The 24116-nt window shown below is 34.3% G+C and overlaps 1 protein-coding gene across 1 annotated transcript in view; it reads left to right on the top strand.

Moving 5' to 3' along the window:
* Positions 1–24116, top strand: part of KIFAP3 (kinesin associated protein 3) — a 178243-nt gene that overhangs the window by 89884 nt on the left and 64243 nt on the right. The window contains exons 11-15 of the mRNA XM_024116667.1: positions 8485–8585; positions 16454–16562; positions 17787–17899; positions 18302–18467; positions 19093–19218. Coding sequence (XP_023972435.1) covers positions 8485–8585; positions 16454–16562; positions 17787–17899; positions 18302–18467; positions 19093–19218 — 615 coding nt within the window. The remainder of the gene's footprint in view (positions 1–8484; positions 8586–16453; positions 16563–17786; positions 17900–18301; positions 18468–19092; positions 19219–24116) is intronic.

Genomic DNA, 24116 nt, shown 5'->3' with positions numbered 1-24116 from the left:
TTGGTCTCTCCAAATTCAAGTTTTAACTAAGGCTATCTATCTAGTCATGCTGGTTATGTATCTGCAGTATGTGCGCTAATAAGTTAAACATAAAATGATATGGAAACATGTACAAAAGATCATCTAATCTACCTGCAGTATATTTTTAGTGTATTTCAGTGTAGTCAATATATGTGTTCAATAATTGTTGCAATTATCTTTTAAGTGGTGGTTTTGCCTGTGGCATTTTCACAATAGTGATAGAGCTTTAAAGGCTCCCACTCTACAGTAAACTTAAAGGCAGTTGTGATTTTTGAAGTATGTTGTACTCACATAGACTTTCTAGGGGTAATTTACCACCTTAATGCTGCTCTATTCTAATATAGGGGTGCTTATATCCCCACTTCTCTTATCTTTTCATGGACCCTTTGTGACTTCGAAGGGAGTTTTCTACTTTGAACGAAGACATGGAGTGCAGAAGGGAATGAGAATCTGGCTAATAATGTGACCCATAATTTGTGTTCTCACTCTGCTTTTACAAAGTATTGGGCTGGGTCTACTGCAGCAGCGGAAATTTGGCTTTGAGTTCTGGTGTTCAGAACTCATATTTCTGCTTGACTGAACTGTGAATGGAAAATCCCAAGTATCTTACAAAATTAGGAGCTAAATGGTGTTTTTACTAATCACTTCAGAGATGGAAAAAACTGAAGACATTTTAAAATTCAAAACCCATCAGCATGTGTTTCCCCTTTAATTGGCAGAAAATCGATTGTGAGAGCAACCCAGAGAGCTGACTTTTTTTCTCCTTCAGTTGCTCCAGCTGAACTACAGCTGCAAATTTCTTTAAAAAGAAAAAAAAAAAATCTTGAACGTATAAGTGCAATAATTCCCACAAAATCAGTTGCTGGAGTTAATGACCAGTTTGTTAAGGCATTAACTGCCCTCAGCTGGGAATGACCAGTTTTGAGGGGAATGGCTGCACAACTGCTAAGATAATTCAGTAACGTGTTCAAATAATGATCCAGCTAATTAACAGTGAATTTCTGTGGAAATCCTATCGAAGTACTTATGGCCTCTGCATTTAATAGCCGGTGAGTTCATCATGATTCATGTTTATTACCATAAATACCAAAGGAATCATAATGACTAGGCCATTTTATTTTCACCGTGGCCTTATTACTTGAACAGATCTGACTAAGCCACCTATAGTCATTAAGGACCTAGTTCTCAAAATATTCAGTCTTTTCACTGCTCTGCTCAAAATTCACAGAGCCTTTGGTGCTATGCCAGCATAGCGACTATTGGCAGACTGTTTTAACTTGGGATGCCATTAGGGAATAATTGATGTCTGTAAGTCTTAAAGGAGCCCTTTTGAAATGTCTGCCATTGGTATGATGTGGAGAAATCATAGTTGGTTAGATGGAGTTTATGTTTCTTCATCGTGAATTCTTATGGGAAAATCATAGCTCCCAGCCCCAAATTCGTTTAGAATATGCAAGATTTTTTTTTTGAGATTTATTTTTTAAGAACTCAGATATCTTTTCTTCCAATGAATGAAAAGATTATTATTAGCTTATAATAAGGGATAAGCTTTAATTTTACTTGGACCATTTAATCTCTCTTAATTTCTGTTTATTGCTATGTGATCTTTAAATCAGTCTTTAAGTAATAATAAATGTCGGCTGCCAGAAAGCCTCTACTTTCTGAGTGCAGCTGTGTTTGAAGAGATGAATTTAGGTTATTTCCAGACATCTTCCCCCTCCAGGTATTCACTTTTCTCCTACAGTATTTTGTCCTTTTGCTGTAGCTGTCAGATATCTGCTAGATACCGTAAAGTTATAGGCTGTGTTTTTATCAAGCAATTAATCACTTGTATAATCATTTATGATTCAATGAATATGATACCTGTGGTTTATATACTATAATCTTCCTTCATACATTGCAGTTCTTTAGAGGAGATTGGAAATATGTGATTTGAAACAATAAGATATGAATTAGAATCATCAAGGTAACATATGGGTAACAACCATTTATAAAATATTTCCATCTTTTTTTCTGAATAAGAAACCAAGTGTCATCTTGTATCTTTTTTCATTCCCTAAATAAATACAAAATGAGAAGAAAATCAATTTTATAGTTATTTGTAAATCAATTGATTGAATTCTAGGGAACCTTTACCCAGATAAAATCTAGAAGACATATCATCAACTTGGGTTATATAGACCTCTGAGTACAATATTGTAGTCCCTTATATCTGTCATCACCTCCTTTCACACTTTCCTCAAGGGAAAAAAAAAATATCTCTGGTCATATTCCAGTTTCTTTTCTTTGGTTGTGCTCAGCTCAAACAAATGGGGAAACACCTGTACGTTTTATTTGCCTGGGACATGAAACTTAAAGGTAAATGAAGTAATATAGCTAATAGTAAGGTTTGTCTTCTGTGGTCTCAGACTTCTCTCTCTGTATCCTTTCATCTTTGTGTAGCCCGTCGCCTCCACAACTATTCCCTACTCTAGGGGTGAAATTAAGTTCTGTTACAGACAAGGAAGCATGAAAGAAGGAAGAGAGGTTCACAGTGTGTTTGTGGTAGTGGTGGTGGAGGAACACATACTGATGACAATAATCTATCCTTTGATTATTTTCTTTTCCCAATTTGTGTTCTGATTAAGGGATTTATAACCCTATGAGACTGATGAAGGGTCCTTATCAGATACTGGTCAGTGAGTAGAGCCTTGAGGGATGAGGTGACTCTCCTAAGCCCGTACTTTGGGTATAGCAGAGCTTTATAGGAAAGTGACTAGGGACAAGTGGCTCAACCATAGGCTCAGAATATACTTGTGAACCCTGTCTAGCTCATCTCAGAGGAATCTTGGCTGCCTCTTAAACCTACATTACCTCTAACTATGGTCAAATCTTGAGGATAGAAACCACAAAGACAACATATATATTAAGGGAACGTGAAAATAGTGTTCTATTGGTAAAACAGAAAAGTGTTATTATCAACATAATAATACTGAGAAATGACATTTATTGATTCAGTTTATTGTGTGTCAGACTCAGTACTAATTGTTTTACCTAATCTTTCACCTAATCTTCACATAACAACTCTTTGAGATAGGTACAGTTGATATTCCAGTTGCACAGATGAAGAAACTGAAGCACAGAGAATTTAAATAACACTCAAAAGGCCATTTATGCTAGTAAGTGGCAGAGCCACAAATTGAACCCAAGCAGTCTGCCTCCAGAGCCTGAGATTTGAACTACAGCATTTTACTGCCTGTGTTTACCACTCTACTCAACTTTTAAGCTTCTAGCACCTTGTTTTTCTCATAAAATCAAACACTGCTTGATAGAAGTTCTTGTCCAATTCAGTGAGAGTGAGTTTTAGAACTGCTATAGATCTAGTCCCCCAAACTGCTTGGGGGATAATGCAATTTGTCCCTGTCAAGATCTTTCATCCATTGGAACCTATTGCATCTGGGCACAGGTACTCTGATAAATAACTGATTGTTTTTCTTCATTTAATCTCCCCTCTTCTCCTCTTCTACCATCTTCTCGTCTCTTTCTCCATAGAGTCCCTTCTTAACTGCATTTCCTTCCGGTACTGTGCCACTAAGGAATGATGATAATAATTTATGTTTATTTGGCATTATTTCACCCTTCCTGCTGCTTCCTGGAAGGCTTAGTAGAGAGTACATGCACACAGGCTTTGTAGTCCGACCTAGGTTTGAATCTCAGATTCATGAGCTGTGTTTCCTTTTGAAGGATTCATAACCTTAATGAATGTTATTGCCTCACATCCAGATCAAAGATAATACCTACCTCTTCAGTTGTTATAAGGGTTAAATGAGAAAATACATGCTTAACATACAAGAGGAACTATCAGTTTGCTTAACTCTTTCTCTCTTCCCTTCTCTCAAAGAATTGTAGTTATAAAAAGACTGGCTATCCACGAATCTTTTGGGATAGGCTTGTAATCCTTGAGCTTCTGTTTTCTTCAGTCCTTTAGTTTTAGCACATTTTTTGGGCATGATAATCATTTTAGGTAAAGATTATGGGAAATTGGGCATATGTTCAGAGACTTTTTTTTTTTAAATCAAGCTTTATTTTCTAGAGCAATTTAAGGTTCATAGCAAAATTGAGCAGAAAGGACATTCATTTCCCATATACTTCCTGCCCGTCCCCCCAGCCTCCCACCTTTTTTAAAATTAATTTTTATTGGCGTATAGTTGCTTTACATGGGTTTTTAAATAGAAGATCACAGATAAAGCATTAGGAAGGTACGGGAGAACGGCAAGGATCTTTCACCTTTGGCCATGAGCATGGGGAGAGAAGGAGAAAGAGAAAGCACACGAGCAGAATTAGAACTGGCAGTAGAATGACTCATCCTACTTTTTGGAACTAGATGGAACTGTGGAAAAAGAAAGTAATATAAATTATTGTTGAATCTGAGATGTTTCTTGCATATGTTATTCATCTACTTTCTAAAAATTATTGTAATTTTAGGACCTTTCTCTAGACTTTCTATTCTATCACATATCCTTTATCCTGAGTTATCCTTTGGAAGTTATATAGATATAGATACATAATCATATATATATGTAATTTATACATAATCATATATATGTAATACAAATATGTAATTTGCTCTAGAAGGACCTTCCTTGTTATTCTCTTTATGGGGTACAGATCTCTTAAAGGTGAATCTTTCTTTCCTCTCACCTTACATGAATTGCTGTACCACTTTAGAACATTGCATTTTAGAATCCTTTCATTGTTAACCAGCAGTAGAGAGACAATCCTCAAACATAGAACAGTGTCCTTTTTCATTCTTAGTTCCGCACTGAATTTTAAAGTCTGATTATTTACTTTGATGTTTAAAAATCTTTTATATTGGATATTGATTTCTCTGTTTCTTCTACCATTTATGTAGTAAGTTATGTGACTTGGAATCCTGCTTTTCAGTTAATCCATTACATAGAGAAAATATTTTCAAATAATATTTTGAAAAAAGTTAAGTAAGACTGGAACCTACCCACAGCTGAACAACATATAGAAAGAAACTGTAATAGCAGGGAAAGAGAGACTGTGCCTTCAGAATATGAGTTTGCTGTAGGAACTTACTTGAAAAGATTTTAAAATACCTCAGTCTCTGGAGAAAAACTAAATACTGTGAAGTATAATCTGACCAAACCCCTATAAGGGATACTTTCCTCTCTGGAGAATAAAGTTGGAATTTTTCATTTTTAATCTACGTATCATGCAGACCTATGCAAAGATTTGTTTTCCTATGGCAAGTGTGTTTTATACTAGAATAAGTATAAATGAATGCCTTCAGCGGTGTAAAAATGTGATTTATTAAAATCTGTGAGTCTTTTCTATTTAAATTGCTCTGATCCCAAGAGCAAAGTACTGGGGTTGGGAACACCCAGTTAATCTCTACTTTTCTCTTTTTTGGAGTAATTTCACAGTTTTTGCATTACGTTTTCCTCCAGACGTAGTTCCTGCATCTGTTGTATTCCAAGTGGTTAAGTTAGTGAATTCATAGATTTTTAGTTAAGATGAAAATGTTTACTAGTATGTATTCATCTGACGAACATATGCTAGATTTTATTGTTTTTGTTTTATGCCAAGAAGTCATTTTTACATTGATACTGAAAGCCATAGGAAATAGGCTTTAGCCAAACAATTTAAAAATATGCAAAAGTCTTGATTTTTAAAAATCCTGTTTTTAAAATGTTTTATTCTATCATATGTCAGTGTATTTCAGTCTTTTATACCTGATAATAATATCTTACTTGAAAGACCGTTTTACCTTATGATATAAAAATGTTTGAGAGATACTGTAATATACCTCTGGTGTATATAACTTCACCTCTGGTGAAAATTCTGGAGTCAGAGAAACCTGTGTATAAAGTCCTGCTCACCCACTCACCCACTTACAAGGCTGTGTATTTTTTTCCAAGTGTTAAGTTCCTCATCTGAAACATAAGGATGATAAAATTTATTTGACAGATTATTTTGAAGACTCACATTGTTCTTCCTTACCATATGAAATATTTTTTATTTAACATATAAGCTCCAGGAAAGCAAGAGGCTAGAGAGAGGGTCACTATATGATTTTAAAAAACACCTGGAAACTTAAAACACGTTTGTGTCAAATCTGAAAATCTTGTAGAGCTAGTAATTTCTGTCTTTGACTAAATGTGCTTATTTTTTCAGTTTTAGCCTCTGATTTTTTAAACATAACATTGTTTTTTTCCCCAGCTTTATTGAGATCTAACTGACATATAACAGTATGTAAGTTTAAGGTGATGACTTGATATATGTATACATTGCAAAATATGTAAGGTTAGATATAAGGGTAGTTAACTATAAAAGTTACCACTTTAAGATTAGTTACCACATCCATCACCTCACATGATTACTTTTTTCCTGGTTGTAAGAACTTTTAAGATTTACTCTCTTAGCAACTTTCAAATGTACAATACAGTATGTTAACTATAGTCACCAGGCTTTTTAGATATTAAAAATAGAATCAATCAGCAGGTATTTATTGAGAAACTTCCATATGCTATACTAAGCCTATAAGAATACCAAGGTATGTCCCCTAAGAATTTCTCACCACCTCATAAAGAGATAAACTAATATCTGAAAAACTCAATAAGAATATAAAATAGTATTTTTTAAAAACATGAAGTATTTTAGTAATTTTTTACTATGGTAGACACAAGAATAAAGGTGCTGAATTTATCCTCCATGTCACAATATATTTAAAATTTTCTTGATATGTTATTTATCAACTAAATTTATGTATATCCTTGATTTTGTTTTAAAACTCCAAATATCTCCAAGGATTTCTCATAGCCCAAATTTTTAAAAAATAATATTGTTTTTTGGATAAAACTTTTTAGCTAAACTTTTCTAGCTCAATTTTTGTCACTGACTTTGAGATCATAAATAGATCCTTAAAATATGGTCTGTCTGAAAGGATATAGAAGGACTACATGACATATTAAAGTCCCATTTTATTTTTCAAATCTATGATATATCATTCACTTTTCTTTTTTCAGTTTCAAGGTGTACGAAACTAGAATAATCTTACCTCAGAAGTTCTGAGACAATCCTTAGACTATGCTTATTATCTCTACCCTTTAGCATTTTATAGTCATGTATTTTTTTTCCATCTTTATTAGAGTATAATTGCTTTACAATGTTGTGTTAGTTTCTGCTGTACAACAAAGTGAATCAGCTATATGTATACATATACCCCCATATCCCTTCCCTCTTGAACCTCCCTCCCACCCTCCCTATCCCACCTCTCTAGGTCATCACAAAGCATCGAGCTGATCTCCCTGTGCTATGCAGCAGCTTCCCACTAGCCATCCGTTTTACATTTGGTAGTATATATACGTCAGTGCTACTCTCTCACTTCGCCCCAGCTTCCCCTTTCCATCCCTGTGTCCTCAAGTCTGTTCTCTATGTCTGCATCTTTATTCCTGCCCTGCCACTAGGTTCATCAGTACCATTTTTTTAGATTCCATATATATGCTTTAGCATACGGTATTTGTTTTTTCATCTGTTGATGGACACTTAGGTTGCTTCCACGTCCTGGCTATTGTAAATAGTGCTGCAATGAACATTGTGGTACATGTATCTTTTTGAATGATGGTTTTCTCAGGGTATATGCCCAGTAGTGAGATTGCTGGCTCATATGGTAGTTCTATTTTTAGTTTTTTAAGGAACCTCCATACTATTTTCCATAGTGGTTGTATCAATTTACATTCCCACCAACAGTGCAGGAGGGTTCTCTTTTCTCCATACCCTCTCCAGCATTTATTGTTTGTAGATTTTTTTTGATGATGGCCAGGCCATTCTGACTGGTGTGAGGTGATACCTCATTGTGGTTTTGATTTGCATTTCTCTAATGATTAGTGATGTTGAGCATCTTTTCATGTGTTTTTTGGCAATCTATATGTCTTCTTTTGGACATGTATTTTTTTTAATGCAGCAAATACTATTCTACTTCGTTTATTATTTGTTATTTTTCCAGTTTCTGATTCATAAAAATTAAATATACTTTTTGTTTACTATTTCTTATACATTATCACTGTCAATGAAATGTGTTTATCACATATTTTGATAAAACAATAAGGATGGGGAGGCCAGTGGCCAAATCTACTTTTTAGTGGGCTACTGGGAACAATTAATTCTTAGGTTTGTGGTTAATTTTTTCAAAAGTATACCTCGTAAAATACACATAATCTCTTGGAACTTAGTGATATTTCATAGATAGTGTGCTCCAAACTTTCGAATTGAAATAGGGAGCTCAAAATATTTTCTAAATTAAGGTTATATAACGATTTTTTTTGATTCAGTAGCTTAAAAGTTGTAATGCATTAATTTGAGTTGGTTATTCAAAAAAAATTAATTTCTTTGTGGTCATTCCATGCCATGCATGGCATAATATAAAATCTCACCATATCCATGATTTCTTATTTCCAGGCAATGAAAACTACAAACAAATAGCAATGTGTGTTCTTTACCACATAAGCATGGATGACCGCTTTAAATCAATGTTTGCATACACTGACTGTATACCACAAGTAAGTGCTTTAAGTGTTTTTTTAAAAAGGCATTCAAAAAATATGTTTTTTACTTTCTTCCCTTGATTTGCCAGATAGGTTTTTTCTTTAAAAATCCCCTCTTAAAAATAATATAAATTTGTTATATACAATCTGGAAAGTACAGAACATTATAAAAATGAAAGTAACTTTCTGTTATCCCAAACTCAGAGATAACCATTTAAAATTTTGGTACATTTTCTTCTACATAGTTAAAAAAATACTGTATTGGGATTATATGCCATATGTAATTATATATTGCTTTTTTAACTTAATATATCATTAAGTACCCTCCCATTGTCACTGAACATTCTTCAAAAATTATTCATAATAGTTGTATACTATTTTATTGCATAAGTGTACCATAATTTAAATATTATTAAATTGTATTTTAGGTTTTTTCCAGTTTATCACATAAAAACTGATGTAAGTAAAAGTATGTAAACAAATGAAATAATGTGGAATAAATATCATAGTATGTAAAAGCTTAACCACATCTCGATTTTTTCTTTAGTTTAAATTCCTAAAAGTAGAATTACTAGGTCAAAAGGTATTTTGTGTATTTGACACAATATGGCCAAATTACCTTCTAAGAAGATGTGAGTTGATTTTTTTCCAACTGTCACTTCACTTTGAACAGCACTGGATACTATCATTTCTCTAAAAATGGAGTGTCTCTATTTCTTTTTATTTGCATTTCTGTGAATATTGGTGAGGTTGAACATTTTTCACATGCTTATTGTTGATATTATGTTATTATTCATGTCCCTTGATAATTTTTCCATTGGCATGTCAATATTTTAGGATTAATAAATAATATCTCTATGTGTAATAACTATTTTAACTCCTTGTCATATTACAGATATTTCCCAACTTTGTCATTTGCCCTTTAATTTTGTCTGTGGTTGACGGTTTTAAATGCTTTGCGTTCTCTGATGGGAAAATGCTTCATCAAAATACTTTTATTTTTATAGCACTGTTCTCAAGAAAGATTTTTGCTATAACTCAGTTGCTTGATATATTTCATATGTTAGGTTTATTTGTCTTGAAGGAGTTTAATGATTTGTTTTCATAGACTATAATGGTGGAGATTCTATACATGTGTAATTTTACTCTTAGGGAATTTACATTCATGGAATCACTATTGTGCCATTAACCTTCATTAAACTGAACTCTACTAATTTGAATACTATGTGATGATTGGAACACTAGTTAGGCTGATTTTTAATATTATTTTTATAATATGGCTTTCTAAAATAGAAAAAGCAAAATCGCAGGATATATAATATACAATAAAAATAACACTTTTAAAAGACACTTTAGAAGAATATGTATAGTAAGTCATACTTATTAAAGTAATCCTCTTAAGACTCCTACTATGTAATTCCTTATTAGCCTAATATAAGTTATTAAATGTATATTATTTGGCAAATTATTATGTAGTTAAAAGTAGGCCATAGGGCTTCCCTGGTGGCGCAGTGGTTGCGCGTCTGCCTGCCGATGCAGGGGAACAGGGTCCGCGCCCCGGTCTGGGAGGATCCCACATGCCACGGAGCGGCTGGGCCCGTGAGCCATGGAAATTCTGGAATAGCAAATTCAATTTTTAGAACCGTTTTGTTAATTTAGGATGAATAGAAGGATTAATAAGAATTAATAAAAAAAAAAATAGGCCATAGTTTTTCTTTTTATTAATTCTTATTAATCCTTCTATTCATCCTAAATTAACAAAACGGTTCTAAAAATTGAATTTGCTATTCCAGAATTTTAATACTTTATCTACACGCAATTAAAAAACTGATAAACTCTCAAGGATAATTTCTTAGGCTTTTATACCAGGGGATAAACTAATTATGCTTGTTTACAGAAAGTAGACATCCTTCAAATATGCAGCATATTTTATCTAACAAGGCAAGGCTTCTTATAGAGATAACACATGTCAGACTACAGCCGATACAAAGTGTAATCAAACTCTTTGTCAAACAAGTTGTCAATAAAAGAGTAGCCATGTCAAAGGGAGATTACAGGTGATTTACTACAGTCTCACTTCATATGTTCCAAGGGGTTTTGCTTCACAGTTTCAAAGGGTGTTCCTTTTCCAATCCCATTTAATGTCAGAACTTCATTGACTACAGGATATGAATTGGAAAGCAGTGATAAAAGAATATTTTTGTCTAGATTGACTGTTTTTATCTAGATTAGATTTTAAAGAGAATAACATTAAATAAAAGAGAAATGTACACTAAAAAGAGATGGAAAACTTTTTTTGTTAAATATTTAATTTGGAGTTACCCTTCCCTCTATACCCTAGAATTTACAATCTCAAACATAAAACATGAAACTTTATTTTCAATAAATATTCAGAAATTAAAGCCTGTTTAAGTTACTTTTGAAACATTATTATTATTGCAGTTGAAGACTTTGTAGAAAATTCTCCCATACCTTTTCAAGTACAACATTCATGCATGTTTCCTTGCCAGATAATTTTCTAACATCAAACATTTCTGCAGTGGGGTTTTCAGAACATTTATGGTCTGTATTTCATGAAGAGAATCTTCCAAAATTCATTCAGTGGTCAGTGTTTTGGGGTTTTAGTTTATTATATTTTGTTTTTAAAGCTCAACCCTGGTAAGAATAGTGAGGGTATGTTATCAAATTATGTTATAAACATCCTGAAACTTTTTAGTATGAGGCCATATTTTGAGAAACCAAATGGTACTCTAGAATAGTATGTGTGTTCCTTAAGTGTTATGCAGCCTATAACTTGTACTTTATAAAGGCTCAACTTTGACATATTTGGGGAAAAGTTGACATGGTTTGATTGCCACCCAGTACCAATTGTAAAAGTACATTATAAAATAAAAGAATCATGGAAAGCAAATTTGGACTAAATTGGAATTTCCGAGCTTCCTCCAGGAATTAAAACGATACTCCTCTCAGAAGTATTGACTCCTTGAAGTAATGTTTATAATACTAACAAAGCTTTGAACTCATTTGTGATAACAACTGATTAACCTACTTATTAAATAAAACCATATCTGAAGTTTGGAATATATTAGAGTTAATGTAATACTCTGTTCACTTTGAAATTATGCACATTAATTTTTGTTTAATAAATATTGTCAAGTATTACAAATGAATTTTTCAAATGAGAAGCCTAAAATAACTTTGAAAGTAAGAAAGCAGTGGTTCAATTGTCATTCATATTCATTTCAGTGATCAAAAAAAATGTGGGATATGGTCATATTCTTTAATTCCATTAGATACATATGTAAAGGAACTTTATAAACTGAAACACTGTACAAAAATAAGGTGCCAAGAGGCAAGAGGGAAGAGATATGGGAACATATGTATATGTATAACTGATTCACTTTGTTATAAAGCAGAAACTAACACACCATTGTAAAGCAATTATACTCCAATAAAGCTGTTAAAAAATAAATTAATTAATTTAAAAAAATTAAAAAAATAATAATAAGGTGCCATTTGTAAATGCTTCTCATTTTGGAACCACTCAGAGTCCAATTTAAATACTCCCTTTCTTATATGTGTTTTATAGGATAAACCTATACTTTTTAAAATTTCTTCATCAGAATTTTATTAGTCGAAATAAACAATGTGTTAACATTGCGCTCATGGAATAGCATTTCATAAATTAGATTAACCTTAAGAGGTTGTATCTAGTGCATGATCATGGTCTTTTGGGGGGAAAATGATTCTATTGATTTCTCATTCTTAAAGAGCTGGGCTTTGGTGGAAATAGACTGTGAGATGCTCTAACATAAGCCTATAATTAGAGCTCACTTTTGTAAATTATTTAACATTCAGAGTAGATGTTATAAAGTCAACATGCCTGATAATCTCTCCCAATATTATGTTGCTTTGCTTCTTTTGTACTTTATTGCCTCTAATTATCCAATATATTCTCATTTTTTCCCTCTATAATGCCACTATTTTGTAAAACTTGTGGGTCAGGGCAAGTCTTTCTTTATGTATGATCTTAATGGTCTCAGTGGGTGAATTGTTCCAGGTAAGCGTACTTGGGGATAACCAGGAGTTAATGGTTGTATTCTAATAATAGTTAAGAGTACACATTAACAGTTCATTGTTATTTAGACCTCTAAGATGCATGTTTTGTTTAAATAGGTGCAAATGCCATCCAGATGCTTATAAAAGTATTTATTGGTAATAGAATGGCCAAAGTACATGTTTAGGTAATGATGTCATGGTGTTATTTAACATTTTACCTAGAACAGTGCGCAAGAATCTTCATAGTAATCCACATGTTTTCTACCACAGTTGTCCTATTTGGCCCCTCTTTGATCTACACGCTTCTTTTGAGCTGAATGCTGGTAAACGTCCTTTCTGACAGCCCCCTTTGCTCCTGCCTGCCATTATCTGCTGAAGTTCAGAAACCAGAGCATCACTTCAAACAGCAGAGTTAGGGAGTAGCCAGTCAGAAGAGATTCCTGAGGCATGCAAAGTTCTGCCATAATCATTCAAAGATGTTTGGGAAGGGGGGTGGGGGTGGCAGAGGTGTATGTGAATACAGAGAGCTGTAGGGGTTGGCCTCTGGTCACTGGTAAATAAGTGAAGTCAGGTGCCAGAGAGTCTAGACACAGTGATTTCAGTCCTGGGTCTTTGGTATCTGATACTCAATATGGGACTTGTCTGATTGAACACTATTGCCTCTTCATTGCACAGGCTGAAGCCTTTTAGTGCCTTCCTGTTAAATTAGTAAAAGATGACAATGGACATAGTTAAAACAGAACAAATCTAGTTTTAGTATTTCCTAGTTGTCAGCAATTACACTTACTTCTGAAGTGCTATGGGTAGCAGTCAAAGACAGTGTTGCATATAGAGCTTGAACTAAACTATTATTTTAAAATGTGAACACTTTAAAATTGAAATGTTTCTCTTTCTTATTATGAAAAACTAATTCTATATCATGATGTATTTCATTCACACTTAGTCCTGATTTCTCTTGATTTGGGGATGTAAGTGTTGGATAAGGTTTTAAACCATGCATTATTTTTTAAAAAGCTAGCTCCTGAATATTTCACCACAGGACTTAACGTGGAAATTACAAAAACAAGGCAAAACAAAAACCCTCAGCTTCTAACAAATCACCCTGTAACACCGTTCTTAAGGGCAAATTTCATACTTCAGGGTTAATTTCCAGTAAACAGCCACAGATATTTTGCCTTGCTAATAAGCATTGGCATTGATGTAACAAACACACTTTTGTTATTTTTAAAAAGCTTCTTGTATTAGGAGAAGTTTGGAAGAAATCTATAATGGGTTTTTAATTAGAGTATGAAAAACATACTGAATATATTTACATTTTTAGAGGATTGTCACCTACATTTTTATTAATTTGTAAATTAATTTTAGTTGGCAGTTAATAGCAAAATGTTAAAAGTATATCCAATAAATTAAGATTATTTTATCTTTGCCATAGAATTTTTTTGTTCTACAACATTATTAAGTGTTAGTGATTAAAGATTCCACTAGCAGCAACATTTGTGTTAAAGAAGTGCTCTCTGGGAAAAGGCATGATACATGCCAACCATTCACCAGCTATAGTGTTTTTGTAGTTCTCAGCAAATAGTGAATTTTATATATATACATATAGTTTTGTTAGAATTATATCTAAGTATTTTTGGGAGCAATTGTGAGCGGATTTGCTTTTTAAATTTTGGTTTCCAGTTCATTGCTAGCATACAGAAATAAGATTAATTTTTGTGTGTTCACCATGTATCCTTTTTGAAACTTAGAAGTTATTGGGAACTAACATAGAGAATAACCAAAACAAGTTTTAACAAAATAGGGTCTAACCAGTCAACAAAGGCATGTTGATCTAAAAAGGTATCCGCCGAGATAAAACATAAGAAATTTTTAGGTTATAAATTTTAGGATTGACTTCCATATGTTGTTAGCAATTTGACTAAGAGAAAAATATATTTTATAATATGCACTAAGTTAATTTGCTATTTACCAATAGTAGACAAGCTTCTCAAAAGTATAGCTTAAGGTTTGTTCATTTCTCCTTTATGACATTGCAACTCTCTCTCATCATGACAAATATAGATTACTGCTAAATGGGATAAGTGGCCTGCCTTTTTCTTCCTACTTTTCTGTCTGCTGCTTCTCAGACCCGTCTTCCCTTTCTCTCTCTCTTTTTTTTAAAATAAATTTATTGATTGATTGATTGATTGATTTTTGTCTGGGTTGGGTCTTTGTTGCTGCACACGGGCTTTCTCTAATTGCAGCGAGCGGGGACTACTCTGTTGCAGTGTCTGGGCTTCTCATTGCAGTGGCTTCTCTTGTTGCAGAACAGGGGCTCTAGGCACGTGGGCTTCCGTAGTTGTGGCGCGCGGGCTCAGTAGTTGTGGCTTGTGGGCTCTAGAGCACAGGCTCAGTAGTTGTGGCGCACGGGCTTAGTTGCTCCGCGGCATGTGGGATCTTCCTGGACCAGGGCTCGAACCTGTGTCCCCTGCATTGGCAGATGGATTCTTAACCACTGTGCCACCAGGGAAGTCCCTTCCCTTTCTCTTATCATTAAGTAGAGTTTGTTTCTTTTTTTATTTTTTTGTGGTACGCGGGCCTCTCACTGTATGGCCTCTCCCGTTGCGGAGCACAGGCTCCGGACGCACAGGCTCAGCGGCCATGGCTCACGGGCCCAGCTGCTCCGTGGCATGCGGGATCCTCCTGGACCGGGGCACGAACCCGCATCCCCTGCATCAGCAGGCGGACTCTCAACCACTGCGCCGCCAGGGAAGCCCTCATTTCTTATTTTATACACACTCCCAAGTGACTGGGTCCAGCTTTACAGGTTCAGTTATCAACTATAAATGACAATTACTAAAATTGTACCTTCAGTCCAATCATGTCTTCTAAACTTGTGTTTATAACTTTTACTGACTATCTGCACTAGACTGTCACATAGGCAGCTTAAATTCAGCATGTCCAAAACCAAAATTACTGTCTTCCCTTTAAAGTTTTCTCCTACTTTGGTTTCTGTCTTTTGGTAAATGTTAGCACCACCATCCATGTTGTTGTTTAGGGCAGAAACCTGTGAGTCATCTTTGACCCTTCCTCTCCCTTAACCCCAACATCTAGTCAGTTATTAAATCCCAGTTTGATTCTCTTTCCTAAATATATCTCTGAGCCATCCTTTTTATCTCTATCCCCACTGCTCTACCTAGTCCAGGCAGCCATCATCATACCTCAACTTTTCCACGAGCCCCTTAGATGATTTTGCCACATTTTCTTACCCTATTTCAGTCTATTTTCTACATTGAGCAGATCTTTTCGAAACATAAATCTTATCCTGACACTTTCCTTATTTGGAAGCCTTTAATGTCTTCCCATTTACCTTAGGGTGAAGCCCAAAATCCTTAACGTGTACTTCAGAATCCTGCGTGATCTGGCTTTTACCTTATCTCTTAACACTATTTCCCTCACTCCAACCATGCTTGCCTTCTCTTAATTCTTCAGAAGAATGACTTTTTTTCCTGTCTTGTAACCTTTGCACAAGCTATTTTCATTGCTCCGAATGGTCTGCTTCCACACATCATTTTAAATTCCTTAAATGCAAAGGCTTTATGTAATATTTCTCTTATATTCTCCAGTGTACTTGGAAGTTCATATTGAATGCTGAGCATCTAATAGTTCATTAAGCATTCAGTTATTCAATAGTAAAAGCCTACCACTTCTATGTTGAAAATGTAATTGTATTATATTATTTCCAACATACAATCTAAGGTAACATACTGTGATAAAATAGTGCCTGTGGTTTTTTGTGTGTTTGGGGGTTTTTTGAGTAAAATATGTCTTGTGCTTCTTGCTAGTTAATGAAGATGCTCTTTGAATGTTCGGATGAACGAATTGACTTGGAACTCATTTCTTTCTGCATTAATCTAGCTGCTAACAAAAGGAATGTACAGCTTATCTGTGAAGGTTAGTGCCTTTTTGTGAGCTTCATAGAGAATCTCTATCATATGCAATTGGCATATGATGGAAAATAGATAATAAGGAGTTAAGAATTATAGTAAATAAGTAAATCCTATTTTTAAATAGTTTTAAAAATTATAGCTATAATCCTTAAATGTCAGACTCAGAATATTCTTACATCATGAGTAGAAACGCTTACCCTTTAGTAACATTTTATAAACCATTTGGTCAGTTACCCTTAATTGAAATTTGATTTTTAAAAATATTTTCTAGATGAAATAAAACTTTATTTGCAGAGCAATCTGTTACAGTGTAAGATGTTGCAATACAAATGTTTTAGCTATTTGTTTCTATAGTATCTTCATAAAATGATTCATCATACATTATGATATTTCAGAGTTTGCTCAATAGTTTTTTCGTATTTGAGAAGTATACATGTTCATTATAAAAAGTACAAATGAGCAAATAGGAAAAAATTAAAAATTTTACTCCCACTATCCAGAGATAATTATAGGTAAAACTTTGGTACAATGCTTCTGCGTATTTTTATATTAAAATGGGATTCTCTCTATATATGGTGACATGTTTTTTGAAGTTAATATCTGAATATCGTTCCATATGATTAAATACTTTAATAAAACATAATTGCCAGTAGCTGCAAAATAATCCATTAAAGGGTTTTCCATAGTTTAATCTGCTAGTTTGTTGCCACTTCTTTTCTGTTACAAGCAATGCTACAGTAATTTTCCTTTCTCTGAATCTTTCATGTTTCCATTTTTACATTCTTAGGATAAATTCCTAGAAGTACAATTTTTATGGGTCAAAAAGTATTTACATTTAAAAACTTTGTGGTACATATTTCATATACATATTGTGCTTCCATTTACGTGAAATTCTAGAAGAGGCAAATCTAATCTGTGTTTAAAAAGAAAAAATAAGAAAAAGGGGAAGAGGAGGAAGAGGAAAAGGAAGAGAAAAGAAGAAAAGTAATTGTATTGGGGGACTAAGATTGACTAAGCACAAGGGAACTTTCTGCCTTGAATGGAAATATTCTGTATCTTGATATGGGTACGAATTACACAGGGGCATACATTTATTAAAATTAATTGTACACTTAATATTTACATATTTTCTGTGTGTAAATTGGGGTTTTTTGAGAACCAAAAATTTTAAAAATCATTAAATTTAAATGAACCTTTATTGGGGGAATTTTTTTGTTTTTATTATCAGGAAATGGGCTGAAGATGCTCATGAAGAGGGCTCTGAAGTTCAAGGATCCACTGCTGATGAAAATGATTAGGAACATTTCCCAGCATGATGGACCAACTAAAAATTTATTTATTGTAAGTATAGTTTTTGGCTTTCTGTCTGTTAAAATAGCCTGAGAATTAAAGCTTTAAAGTGCTGTGTGTGGAAATATAACTCTTCCTTAGCTCTTGTCAAATATTAATTCATGACCCAAGTTGGTTTTTCTTCAACTTCCTTGTAAGTTTAGCTCCTAGAAATCTCAACCTAAGTTTTAATGTTGTTTTTGTTTTACGATCCCTATCCCTAACCTTTTCATCCTCACTCCAGTTTGCTTGCGTTAAACCAGTTCACCATAGTCTCCCTTAGCAATTTAGCTCAAGTTTATTAAAACAAGAGAATCACATTTGATACTTTTTCTTCCTATGGGTTAAATTATTAGATTAGTTCTTCTGCAGAAATCATATTTTAAATTTGTATTAAAATTCTATTATATTCAGGATTATGTTGGGGACCTTGCAGCTCAAATCTCTAATGATGAAGAGGAGGAGTTTGTGATTGAATGTTTAGGAACTCTTGCAAATTTGACCATTCCAGACTTAGACTGGGAATTGGTTCTTAAGGAGTATAAGCTGGTTCCGTACCTCAAGGATAAACTCAAACCAGGTCTGTGCTAAATATTTCACTTCTGCGTAATCATTAAGTTATTTCTTTCTATTGTGGATAAGGCTGCTAGAACAGTATTTTGTGACTATTATTGTACTACGTAACAAATTTTCTTCCCACACCTCCAGTTCTAGTCCTAGTTCGTTTCTTTCTCTCAGAAAGGCAGTCACTAGTTATCCTCGTATATGTATGTACTCTCTTCCTTAACAATATGTTTTTTTAATATTAGTTTCCCTTTCCTATCCTGCCTTCTTATTTTTTTTATCCTGCCTTTTAAAAATTACTAGATACTATCCCGCTCTACACAAGTTCACATGCACACACTAAGTTCTCTGAGGCGTTCAAATGACTCTTCTATTTGCTGTGTTTACATTGTCATTCATTTGTATTTTCAAAGACTTATCTCCACCTCTCTACTGCCCCACCACCACGAACTGTCAGCATGGAATGGAATTCCGTGAACATGGAAATTTGGAAAAAGGACACATTTATAAACGTGTTAAGGATTCATAAGAACTGATTTAATAGCTTTTAGTATCTTTTCTGTGAATTAGAATTTTGGCAATATAAAAGGATTTGTATCAGGACATTTCAATGAAAACTTTCTGTGATTTGACTTTACTAGGTGCTGCAGAAGATGACCTTGTTTTAGAAGTGGTTATAATGATTGGAACTGTATCTATGGATGACTCTTGTGCTGCATTGCTAGCCAAATCTGGGATAATCCCTGCACTCATTGAGTTGCTAAATGGTAAATTATAATTTATCTTAATTTATTTTTATGCTAATATATAAACAAGTTATGAGTTTAGATTTTTAAATGTGGAATTTGCAATCATGAAATATTATTTATCTTGTTGCGTTATTCATCTTATAGCAACTTAAATTATATAGTTAGGAAAATGAATTAAATATACCTTTACTGGGATTAGATAGCATAGTATCAAATAGCTTTAGGTTGCAGAGTTAAGAACGTTGCTATAAAGTGATTCAGGACCAATTTTACAGACACTACCCTCCTCTTATCAGCCTCGAACAACTAATATTCCACCATTTCTTCTTTATGTTGAGCTTTGTTTTAGTTGAATTGGATCTCCTATCTTGCACAAACCCTTTTTTTAATATCTTGATTTCTAATCAGAAAAGTTTATTTGGAAGCTAATTCTAATCATCATATTCCCTCCTAGATCCATATATAGTATTGTCCTCTAAACTTTCTTCAGTGAACAAATGTTCTCTATCTGCACTGTCCAACACGTGTGGCTATTGAATACTTGAAATGTGGCAGTTGGGACTGAGAACCTGGAGTTTAAATTAAATTTAATTAAAATTAACTAGCCACAATGGCTATGGTTACAATACTGGATAGCGGAGGCCTAGATAGTCTTCCCCTTACCTTTGTTTTGCTCTTAAGGGCCCAGGTTTCGTTTTCCATATTGCATACAAAATTTGTCTGACTCTAATAGTATTTTATTAGGGCCAAGTTCTCTAGGACCTTGTGTTAGTCTGCTCAGGTCGCCATAACAAAATACCACAGACTCGGTGGCTTAAACAACAAAAATGTATTTTCTCATAGTTCTAGAGGCTGGAAAGTCTATCAGGGTGCCAGCCAATTTGATTCCTGGTGAGGTCTTTCTTCCTGGGTTGCATAAGGCCACCTTCTTGTTGTGTCCTAACATCCTCATATGGCAGGTGGGCAGAGGAAGTGGGGGAGAGGGAGACAGAGAAAGCACGAGCACACACAAGTGCTTGGGTATCCCTTCTTATAAGGTTACTAATCTTATGGGATCAGGACTCCACCCTTATGACCTCATTTAACCTTACTTATTTCCTTATGGCCCTATCTCCGAATATAGTCATATTTGGTATTAGGGCTTCAGCATATGAATTTTTGGAGGGATGCAATTTTCCCATAGCAGATATACATTAAAAGTAGCTAATTAGTATAGAAGTTAAATATACTAATATGGAAAGCTTAAAAAGACCCTCTAATCTCAGTCTTTCCTGTACCAGGTATAATGCATAAAGAAAAATACACAAGTTGTAAGTATGTATAGCACAATGAATTTTCAAAATGAGCGCTCTCATGTTATTCCCACTCATATAAGGAAATGAAACTATCAGCACCCTAGAAGTCCCCCTCCTGCCACCTCCCAGTCATTACCACCTTCGCCAGAGTGGTTTCCATTTTTCTTTTTATCACCCATAGATGAATTCTGCTTGGTTTTCAGCTTTTTAGAAATAGAATCTTGTTTCTTTTTCCCTATAAATGTGAGGTTTGTCTATGTTTTGTACAGAACTATGTTTCTTTTTATTGCTGTATAAATAAATATACCACTATTTTTCCTTTTTACTATTGATTGATAGTAAGGTGGTGGTTTTTGTTTTCTTTTCTAATCTATTTATTTTTTATTGGCGTAAAATTGATTTACAATGTTGTGTTAGTTTCTGCCGTACAATGAAGTGAATCAGCTCTATGTATACCTATATCCCCTCCCTCTTGGACTTCCCTCCCCCGCTTCCCCCACATCTAGGTCATCACAGAGCACCAGGCTGAGCTCCCTGTGCTATACAGCAGGTTCCAACTAGCTATCTGTTTTACACATGGTAGTGTATTTATGTCAAACCTAATCACCCAATTCATCCCACCCTCCCCTTCCCCCCGTGTCCACATGTCCATTCTCTACGTATGTGTCTCTCTTCCTGCCCTACAAGTAGGTTCATCTGTACCATTTTTCTAGATTCCACATATACGTATTAATATACGATATTTGTTTTTCTCTTTCTGGCTTACTTCACTCTGTATGACAGACTCTAGGTCCATCCACGTCTCTACAAATGACCCAATTCCATTCCTTTTTGTGGCTGAGTAATATTCCATTGTATATATGTACCACATCTTCTTTATCCATTCATCTGTCATTGGACACTTAGGTTGTTTCCATGTCCTGGCTATTGTAAACAGTGTTGCAGTGAACATTGGGGTACATGTGTCCTTTTGAATTATGGTTTTCTCAGGGTATATGCCCAGTGGTGGGATTGCTGGGTCATATGGTAGTTGTATTTTTAGTTTTTTAAGGAACCTCCATACTGTTCTCCATAGTAGCTGTATCAATTTACATTCCCACCAACAGTGCAAAACGGTTCCCTTTTCTCCATACCCTCTCCAGCATTTATTGTTTGTAGATTTTTGGATGATGGCCATTCTGACTGGTGTGAGGTGATACCTCATTGTAGTTTTGATTTGCATTCTTCTAATAATTAGTGATGTTGAGCATCTTTTCATGTGCTTCTTGGCCTTCTGTATGTCTTCTTTGGGGACATGTCTGTTTAGGGCTTCCACCCATTTTTTAATTGGGTTGTTTGTTTTTTTCATATTGAGCTCCATGAGCTGTTTCTATATTTTGGAGATTAATCCTTTGCCGTTGCTTCATCTGCAACTATTTTCTCCCATTCTGAGGGTTGTCTTTTCATCTTGTTTATGGTTTCCTTTGCTGTGCAAAAGCTTGTAAGGTTAATTAGGTCCCATATATTTATTTTTGTTTTTATTTTCATTACTCTAGGAGGTGAGTCAAAAACAATCTTGCTGTGGTTTATGTCAAAGAGTGTTTTTCCTATGTTTTCCTCTAAGAGTTTTATAGTGTCTGGTCTTACGTTTAGGTCTTTAATCCATTTGGAGTTTATTTTTGTGTGTGGTGTTAAGTAGTGTTCTAAATTCATTCTTTTGCATGTAGTTGTCCAGTTTTCCCAGCACCACTTACTGAAGAGGCTGTCTTTCCTCCATTTTATGTTCTTGCCTCCTTTGTCATAGATTACGTGACCATATGTGCATGGGTTTATCTCTGGGCTCTCTGTCCTGCACCATTGATCTATATTTCTGTTTTTGTGCCAGTACCATACTATCTTGATTACTATGGCTTTGTAGTATAATTTGAAGTCAGGTAGCCTGATTCCTCCAGCTCCATTTTTCTTTCTCAAGATTGCTTTGGCTATTTGGGGTCTTTTGTGTTTCCATACAAATTGTAAAATTTTTTTGTTCTAATTCTGTGAAGAATGCCATTGGTAGTTTGATAGGGATTGCCTTGAATCTGTAGATTACTTTCGGTAGTATAGTCATTTTCACAATATTGATTCTTCCCATCCAAGAACATGGTATATTTCTCCATCTGTTTATGTCATGTTTGATTTCATTCATCAGTGTTTTATAGTTTTCTAAGTACAAGTCTTTTGCCTCCTTAAGTAGGTTTATTCCTAGGCATTTTATTCTTTTTGTTGTGATGGTAAATGGGATTGTTTCCTTGATTTCTCATTCTGATTTTTTGTTGTTAGTGTATAGGAATGTCAGATAAATTTCTGTGCATTAATTTTTTATCCTGCAACCTTATCAAATTCATTGATTAGTTCTAGCAGTTTTCTGGTGGCATCTTTAGGATTTTCTGTGTATAGTATCATGTCATCGGCAAACAGTGACAGTTTTACTTCTTCTTTTCCAACTTGTGTTCCTTTTATTTCTTTTTCTTCTCTGATTACCATGGCTAGGACTTCCAAAACTATGTTGAATACGAGTGGCAAGAGTATCCTTGTCTTGTTTCTGATCTTAGTGGAAATACTTTTAGTTTTCACCATTGAGTATGATGTTTGCTGTGGGTTTGTCATATATATCCTTTATTATGTTGAGGTAGGTTCCTTCTGTGCCCATATTCTGGAGACTTTTTATCATAAATGGGTGTTGAATTTTGTCAAAAGCTTTTTCTGCATCTATTGACATGATCATATGGTTTTATTCCTTAATTTGTTAATATGGTGTATCACATTGATTGATTTGCATATATTGAAGAATCCTTGCAGCCCTGGGATAAAGCCCACTTGGTCATGGTGTATGAACCTTTTAATGTGTTGTTGGGTTCTGTTTGCTAGTATTTTGTTGAGGATTTTTGCATCTATGTTTATCAGTGATATTAGTCTGTAATTTTCTTTTTTTGTGATATCTTTGTCTGATTTTGGTATTGGGGTGGTGGTGGCTTCGTTGAATGAATTTGGGAGTGTTCCTCCCTCTGCAATTTTTTGGAAGAGTTTGAGAAGGATTGGTGTTAGCTCTTCTCTAAATGTTTGATAGAATTTGCCTGTGAAGCCATCTCGTCCTGGACTTTTGTTTGTTGGAAGATTTTTAATTATAGTTTCAATTTCATTACTTGTGATAGGTCTGGTTATATTTTCTAATTCTTCCTGGTTCATTCCTGGAAAATTGTACCTTTCTAAAAATTTGTGCATTTCTTCCATGTTGTCCATTTTATTGGCATAGAGTTGCTTGTAGTAGTCTCTTAGGATGCTTTGTATCTCTGCGGTTTCTGTTGTAACTTCTCCTTTTTCATTTCTAAATTTATTGATTTCAGTCCTCTTCCTCTTTTTCTTGGTGAGTCTGGATAATGGTTTATCAATTTTGTTTATCTTCACAAAGAACCAGCTTTTAGTTTAAATGATCTTTGCTATTGTTTTCTTTGTTTCTATTTCATTTATTTCTGCTCTGATCTTTATGATTTCTTTCCTTCTGCTAACTTTGGGTTTTGTTTGTTCTTCTTTCTCTAGTTCCTTTAGGTGTAAGGTTAGATTGTTTATTTGAGATTTTTCTTGTTTCTTGAGGTAGGCTTG

This window comes from Physeter macrocephalus, chromosome 4 (genome assembly GCF_002837175.3).
Source record: "Physeter macrocephalus isolate SW-GA chromosome 4, ASM283717v5, whole genome shotgun sequence".
Taxonomy (NCBI): domain Eukaryota; kingdom Metazoa; phylum Chordata; class Mammalia; order Artiodactyla; family Physeteridae; genus Physeter; species Physeter macrocephalus.
The sequence above is the reverse complement of the archived record's forward strand: the minus strand, read 5'-3'. Positions and strand labels throughout refer to the sequence as shown.